We start from the raw sequence: 7,988 nt of genomic DNA, 5'->3' as shown, positions 1-7,988 counted from the left end.
ATACACATCACTGACAAACTGAAATGGACCACCCACACAGACAGTGTGGTGAAGAAGGTGCAACAGAGCCTCTTCAACCTCAGGAGGCTAAAGAAATGTGGCTTGTCACCTAAAACCCTCACAAACTTTTTTACAGATGCACAATTGAAAGAATCCTGTCAGGCTGTATCACTGCCTGGTACGGCAACTGCACCCTCCGCAACCGCAAGGCTCTCCAGAGGGTGGTGCGATCTGCCCAGCACCTTACCGGGGGAAAACTACCTGCCCTCCAGGACACCTACAGCACCCGATGTCACAGGAAGGCCAAAAAGATCATCAAGGACATCAACCACCTGAGCCACTGCCTGTTCACCCCGCTATCATCCAGAAGGCGAGGCCAGTACAGGTGCATTAAAGCTGGGACCGAGAGACTGAAAAACAGCTTCTATCTCAAGGTAATCACTGTTAAACAGCTATCACTAGCACATTAGAGGCTGCTGCCTATAGGCATAGACTAGAAATCACTGGCCACTTTAAGGAATGGAACACTAGTCCCTTTATTAATGTTTACATATCTGGCATTAGTAATCTCATATGTATATACTGTATTCTATACTATTCTACGGTATCTTAGCCACTTAATAATGTTTACATATCTTGCATTACTCATCTCATATGTACACTACCGTTCAAAAGTTTGGGGTCACTTAGAATTTTCCTTGTTTCGAGGCCTTAGTACTTGTCTCTTCGCTGCAACTCCACAATGGTCTCGAGAGAGGCAAAGGTTGAGTCATGTGTCCTCCGAAACATGACCTGCCGAAATGCACTCCTTAACACCTGCCCGCTTAACCCAAAAGCCAGCCGCACCAATGTGTTGGAGGAAACACTGTACAACTGACAACAGGAGTGTTATATAAATATTCATACACATAGCTTATATATTATACAGCGCTAAGCCAAACCGCCTAACTACGTACCCCTGCTAAAACAGGAACCAGGTCACTCTCCCTGCAATAAAACTACCCCCTCAGCTCTGTTGTTTCACGACCCCCTCTGCTCTCCTGTCTCAGGAACCCCTGAGACAAAACATCATCCTAGAATAAACAACTCTTCTCTCCTGCTACTGTTCGGGTGACCAGAACAGAAGACTGCTGTGCACCAATGGGGGCTTCTACTCTGGCTAGAGCGGGTCCGCCTCCAACCCTACGGGACCATTCAGAAGACGTCACGACAAGGCTATACCTACTTTATTCTATGTATAAAAATGAATGTAACCTCTGTATAAGTTCTCTTTTTCACCTGACCCCTCATCGGGTTATATGAACTAGATCCGTGCACGACGTAAAACAAGATATCTTTGACCAATAAACTGCCTTTTTGATACACCTGATTCCACTCTGTCCAGCACCGTTGATTTGTATTCCCTCTCCAGTATGAAACACTAACAGGAGTCAGCACCTGGCCCGCCACAAGATTAAAATGTGTTCAGTCAAAGGGGACCAAATTAGAATTTAGTAATTTAGCAAAGAATAGTACATTCGACCTGGATGGACATAATTTCCTTCATTTGCAGACACTTGAGCTATGGAGATTCATTAGAACTGACACTTCCTACTAAGAGACATCTGTCCGTTTGGCCTGCAGCATACCGTACACAGAGCAGGTTGGAATTTATTGACATGACTCATGTACTGGAGGCAGCACTGCAGAGTGGTCACTAGCTGGCACAGCCACTAAGTCATAAAATATTATTTTAAACCTAGCCTTAACGCTAACCACACTCCTAAACTTAAATTAAGACAAAAAGCAACATTTTACATTAATTTTTACAACATAGACAATTTGGACTTTTCAGCTGGCCTATTTAGCGGAAATTGCTCCATTCCGCCTCCTGGGCAAGACTTATGACAATAGACGTCAACCTGCTACTGTCACAGACCAGATGAACATGTGCAGGAGCAGGTAGCATGTCAAATGCAATGAGGAAATTAGATGTTGTCCACTGTCTTAATGTGACAGGAAATCTCTTGTGGTATAATCTCTCATCGACAGCCATCTGACCAAATTACGCAATATTTAGTTCTGGGTTCACCGAGATTACAAGGCATATTGTATTGCTGTAAATGTAATATTACACCATATATGTACAGCTTAATATTACCTCAATGTTGAAATAGGCCTACAGTAAATGTTTACACATATCCAAGTTACATTTTATATGTGGTAGAAGAGTATACCTTAAACATATCAAGTGACCTTGACATGGCAGTAGATGCCCATTGGATGTAGTGTGGTTAACACCTAAATCTCAAAGTCCTGCTGACTAGTGAACAAACAGGTATTTTTGAATGGCTCTTTTTTGTGAGCGTCAGGAACTGAATCGCATCTGTGATTCATTTAACAAGCGATTTAATTTAGTCGGGTAAAATTGTAATTTTCACAATCTGACAATGGTAGGCAACTGTTCAGGCTTTACATTATAAATGTTGTATTTTTCATGATTTTTCATTTTAAAAAACTTCTGAGCGAAGAGCCATTTTGGAGCAAATTAGGTGAACAGAGCCGAACTATCCGGCTCACCGAAAAAACACGGAATGCCCATCACTACTCCTGACTTCCGTCTGGAATGGATCTTTGATATTGTCGACCCAATGCGTCGATAACAAAGGGGGCTGTGCTCACTCAAACCACCGACACGCACAGCCACACATAACCCCCGAGCGTTGCCCTCTTTCATTACAACAGTTAGATTTTACAATCCTAACAATGAGGCCTCAACCCCCGAGGAAAAAAAACAACATTTGATGGAACCAATCAAACCATCACACAATTTCTGAGATAATATTGCATTAACAAACAGCCTTCTTTCCAAACCCGTGTGGTCACAGCTCTCCTTGCGCTGTGAGTCGTCAGGGTACATTGGATCAAAAACAGTTCAGTAGGAAGACAGGCAGAAACTGCTTCTCCAATAGAAATCCCCAATCACACTTGTAGGCGATGTCATGGCAACATTAGGTAGCTAAGTTCATGTGCATAAACACGTTATCGGGTCTAACTGTCGTTTCAGTCCAAACTGTGCACGTGCAGGCCGTCAAATCAAAGACACTCCTGTTTGTTTTTGATGAAAATTAAAATGTGTCAGTTTGTCACTTTCACCAGGTTGGAGTCATAACTTGTTCAGCTACTTAAGACAGCCAACTACTTAAGACATTGGTTTGAATCTAGGTTGTGCCTTTAGATTTCGAAAAATGAACAACTAAATATATATATATATTTTTCAATTCAAGGGGCTTTATTGGCATGGGAAACATGTGTTAACATTGCCAAAGCAAGTGAGGTAGATAATATACAAAAGTGAAATAAACAATAAAAATGAACAGTCAACATTACACATACAGAAGTTTCAAAACCATAAAGACATTACAAATGTCATATTATGTATGTATACAGTGTTGTAACAATGTACAAATGGTTAAAGTACACAAGGGAAATAAATAATATATTTACAATGGTGTTTGTTCTTCACTGGTTGCCCTTTTCTTGTGGCAACAGGTCACATATCTTGCTGCTGTGATGGCACACTGGAATTTCACCCAGTATATATGGGAGTTTATCAAAATTGGGTTTGTTTTCAAATTCTTTGTGGATCTGTGTAATCTGAGGAAAATATGTGTCTCTAATATGGTCATACATTGGGCAGGAGGTTAGGAAGTGCAGCTCAGTTTCCACCTAATTCTGTGGGCAGTGTGCACATAGCCTGTCTTCTCTTGAGAGCCATGTCTGCCTACGGCGGCCTTTCTCAATAGCAAGGCTATGCTCACTGTACATAGTCAAAGCTTTCCTTAAGTTTGGGTCAGTCACAGTGGTCAGGTATTCTGCCACTGTGTACTCTCTGTTTAGGGCCAAATAGCATTCTAGTTCGCTCTGTTTTTTTGTCAATTCTTTCCAATGTGTCAAGTAATTATCTTTTTATTTTCTCATGATTTGCTTGGGTCTAATTGTGCTGCTGGGGCTCTGTGGGGTGTGTTTGTGTTTGTGAACAGAGCCCCAGGACCAGCTTGCTTAGGGCACTCTTCTCCAGGTTCATCTCTCTGTAGGTGATGGCTTTGTTATGGAAGGTTTGGGAATCGCTTCCTTTCAGGTGGTTGTAGAATTTTGCTGCTTTTCTAGATTTGGATAATTTGTGGGTATCGGCCTAATTCTGCTCTGCATGCATTATTTGGTGTTCTACGTTGTACACGGGGGATAATTTTGCAGAATTCTGCATGCAGAGTCTAAGTTGGTGTTTGTCCCATTTTTAAAATCTTGGTTGGTGAGCGGACCCCAGACCTCACAACCATAAAGGGCAATGGGTTCTATGACTGAATCAAGTATTTTTTGCCAGATCCTAATTGGTATGTTGAATTTTATGTCCCTTCTGATGGCATAGAAGGCCCTTCTTGCCTTGTCTCTCAGATCGTTCACAGCTTTGTGGAAGTTACCTTTGGCGCTGATGTTTAGGCCAAGGTATGAATAGTTTTTTGTGTGCTCTAGGGCAATGGCGTCTAGATGGAATTTGTATTTGTGGTCCTGGTGACTGGACCTTTTTTGGAACAGCATTATTTTGCTCACTGACTTCTCAAAGACCAAACCCTGGACTGCTGGGTCTGTTTGCAAGCGTTCCCGGAAGTCTCGCGATGTTGCGCCTCTGGGTTTAGAAACTCTATGATTGGATGCTCTTTTTTTACAAAGATGCATTTTACCTTCGCGGCGCTAGGACCATCGCGGCGCTAGGACCCAACGGATCTAGTCCTTGCAAGCGCACATGGACATTGTAGAGTGTAGCGGCTCTGATGTTAAAGAGTACGCTGGTCTCTGAATCAGATTTTTTATGTAGGCTATCTCTCTCTCTGTTTTCTGTCGCACCCGCTTACTTCTAATTTTTCAAACTCACTTGTCAGTGTCTTGGTGACATTACTGCCAAGTCCTTGAGTGCGACACGCAGGGATTTCAGCATGCTTGGATGGAAAGTTTTTGACAGCTCCTCTTTCGTGGTCCCGCTATAAGAAGTCAATACTTGTTCTTCCTCTGTTTCGGAGCTGATCCCACTCTACTGCTTGCATCCCGTATCTGTCAATCACTCGTGGACAGCATATTATGGTCGTGTCGGTGCAATAATTCACCCTGAACGCATTTCTTTCCCAAATCGGGCAAAATGACTAACTGGCGTTGGACGAACTTTGCATTTCTAATGGTTTTTCATGTCTTGTCCATGTCAACAGCAACGGGCAATACAGACAACACACTTCTGAATTTACATGATGGTAAGTCTCTATTTGAATTTGCCATCAGCCATGCTGACAGTTTTATTTTGCAGTAGTTTACATTGGAAGTGGAGATACATGGGCTACTGTATCACATTTATGTCAATTAAAAATGTAAAAGTCTAAGTATGTAAAGTTAAACGGTATCAAGCTTAATTCAGCTTTTATATCCAAGTTACCCATTAATGCAGAAATCCCAAGGCTACAAAAACATTTTTTCTGCATCTCGGTTTGGTCAAATCTAAAACAATTTTAAGTGTGTGTGTGTGTGTGTGTGTGTGTTAGAGGAAGAGAGAGAGGTTTGTTACTGAGGTGTATCCTGGGGCTATTGATTCCTGCAAAGTGAGATGAGACAATAGCAGGAAAGTGACAGCAGTGCTGGGTGGATGAGTTTAGCTCACCAAACATTGCCTGCTTATGTTCAAATCGATGTGTGACTGACAGAGACATAACGAGAGAGAGAGAGAGACAGAAATACAGAATGAGACAGATACAGAGAGCGAGAGGAGAGCGAGAGAGACAGATAAACAGAAAGAAAGAAGAGAGTGAGTGAGTGAGTGAGTGAGTGAGTGAGTGAGTGAGTGAGTGAGTGAGTGAGAGAGTGAGTGAGAGAGAGAGATACTACTAAGGAGATTAGAGCTGTGCTGGCTGAGGTGACCAAACCACCTCTGGAGTGTGAGAGTGTATGTGAGATGCATCATTTGATAAGAGAGAGGATCTAATGAGAGCCTCAGCCTGTCAGCTGGACTAAGCCACCGGGACTGGCCTCAGAACAGCTCTTATCCTCCCTCTCCAATCCACCTGAGTAGAGCCTTTCTGTCTTAGAGTCAGTGGTAGAGAGAGAGTGAGAAGTTAAGAAACAGTCCTGCCGACTGTTATAACACTCCTGTTGTCAGTTGTACAGTCAGTTTTGTAGTGGGTATTTGGTAACCTGGATAAACCTGTGTTTGAGCAACTTCTATGGTCCCTCCATGAACTATAACATTAGAGAGTGTATCTATTAGATGGGTTAAGTTAGGCCTATATCTAATAACCCCACATATACCCTAGTTTATTCATTCTCCATCATCTCAACATTACAGCAGAGACAAATGGCAATGACAGTGTTATCGTTCCATCTGCTACGCTCTGAGAGGCCACTAAAACAGAATATATTTTAGAAACACACAAACATTACACTCTGGGACCTGCTTGGCTCTGAACAGGGTGTACAAAATAGTTTGAGAATAGTGTGTATTGAAATGGGGCAAAACCATGCCTTGATGTCTGCAGGATATCTCCTGAGCTCCTCCACGTAGTGGTAGTTGGCATGTCATCATCATCAACGAACGTGAAATATTGGATATCGATATCGATGTCTCATTTTCAATGGGGCGGCAGGGTAGCCTAGTGGTTAGAGTGGTGGACTAGCAACCGAGAGGTTGCAAGTTCAAATCCCGGAGCTGACGAGGTACAAATCTGTCGTTCTGTCCTGAACAGGCAGTTAGCCCACTGTTCCTAGGCCGTCATTGAAAATTAAATTAGTTCTTAACTGACTTGCCTAGTTAAATAAAGGTTAAAAAAAATGTTTTTAAAGTAAAAAAATGTCTAGGCTACATCATACAGTCAAGTTCTGTAGAACTTTCTCAATAGTGATAGTTTGCCAATGTTCACCTTCTCACCTGCAATTTAGAGATAACTGAAAGGATATCTTTCAGACTGAATGCCATTGTGGGTTCATGTCACAATGAATATCATTCTTTCACATAGAGGCTGTAGGATCCTACTGTGTTCAGTGGTGATTGTCAAATGAGGGGGAGTCTCCAAGACCTCCCAGAAAAGCTGGACTGTCATCCCAGAGAAAATATAAATTGAGTTGCTTAACCATAATCATAGCTAGAGGAGCGATATTATCCTAATTACTGTGTTACTACAGGGTTGTCAAACAACGTGAAGATGAGTGGGAGGTCGGTCTGCTTTGATAAGAGCCTCTTAGTGAATGGCTGTTTCACTTCAGACCGATAAACTCTTATTCTTGTTTATTCCAATTAGCCTACATAGATTTAAACAAGGTTGTGTACTTTTAGGTTTGTGATTTATCCAGAGTTCAATAAACAATTAGAGGGAGCCAAATTACCATGATTAGATTTGAGGATATTATCTATTCAGTCAGACTTTGGTTGTGTCCAAAAATAGTGGAGAAGGGGCCGGGAAATTGAAGATTTTACTCTGACCGGACAACAAAGGACACACAGAAGCACAGTCTGAGACACACACACTTTCCTTGAGGAGTGTAGCGCTAGATGTAACTCATGTCACCCCTCAGAATGCTCTGGAATGCTGATGTATGGCTGACGGCTGCCACCGTTGCCACTTCTCCCTCTGGGAAAAAAACATTGAGGGAGGGGCCTGGTTTCAGGCCCCGGCTCATTGGCGTTCTTTGACATTATGGGGACATGTTGGCATTAGTTGTTGCCGTCTTGGGACTGTGAGACAAAGTTATCAGTGTCTCTCTCTGTTAGCCGTCATTGGCCATTAAAGTTGTCTTTGTGATTTAGCTACCTGCTGCTTGGCAAACGCTGCTGCTGCACCACCCTGGGAACAAACAGACAAACACACGACCTGACATTGATCCCAACACACAGATGCATGCACACATGAGTGCACAAGTGAGTGCAGAAAATACACTCACAAATATGACCCACCACCTGGATTCGGTACTATGTA

General features: G+C 42.6%; 1 protein-coding gene across 1 annotated transcript in view; it reads left to right on the top strand.

Annotated features, from left to right (window-relative positions):
* Positions 1-4,747: 4,747 nt before the first annotated feature.
* The window catches only part of LOC115135075 (disintegrin and metalloproteinase domain-containing protein 12), a 162,834-nt gene continuing 159,593 nt past the window's right edge, over positions 4,748-7,988 (top strand). Inside the window, exon 1 of the mRNA XM_029669330.2 lies at positions 4,748-5,282. Within this exon, the coding sequence (XP_029525190.2) occupies positions 5,174-5,282 (109 nt within the window). The 5' untranslated portion in view covers positions 4,748-5,173. The remainder of the gene's footprint in view (positions 5,283-7,988) is intronic.

This window comes from Oncorhynchus nerka, linkage group LG10 (genome assembly GCF_034236695.1).
Source record: "Oncorhynchus nerka isolate Pitt River linkage group LG10, Oner_Uvic_2.0, whole genome shotgun sequence".
Lineage (NCBI taxonomy): Eukaryota > Metazoa > Chordata > Actinopteri > Salmoniformes > Salmonidae > Oncorhynchus > Oncorhynchus nerka.
The sequence above is the reverse complement of the archived record's forward strand: the minus strand, read 5'-3'. Positions and strand labels throughout refer to the sequence as shown.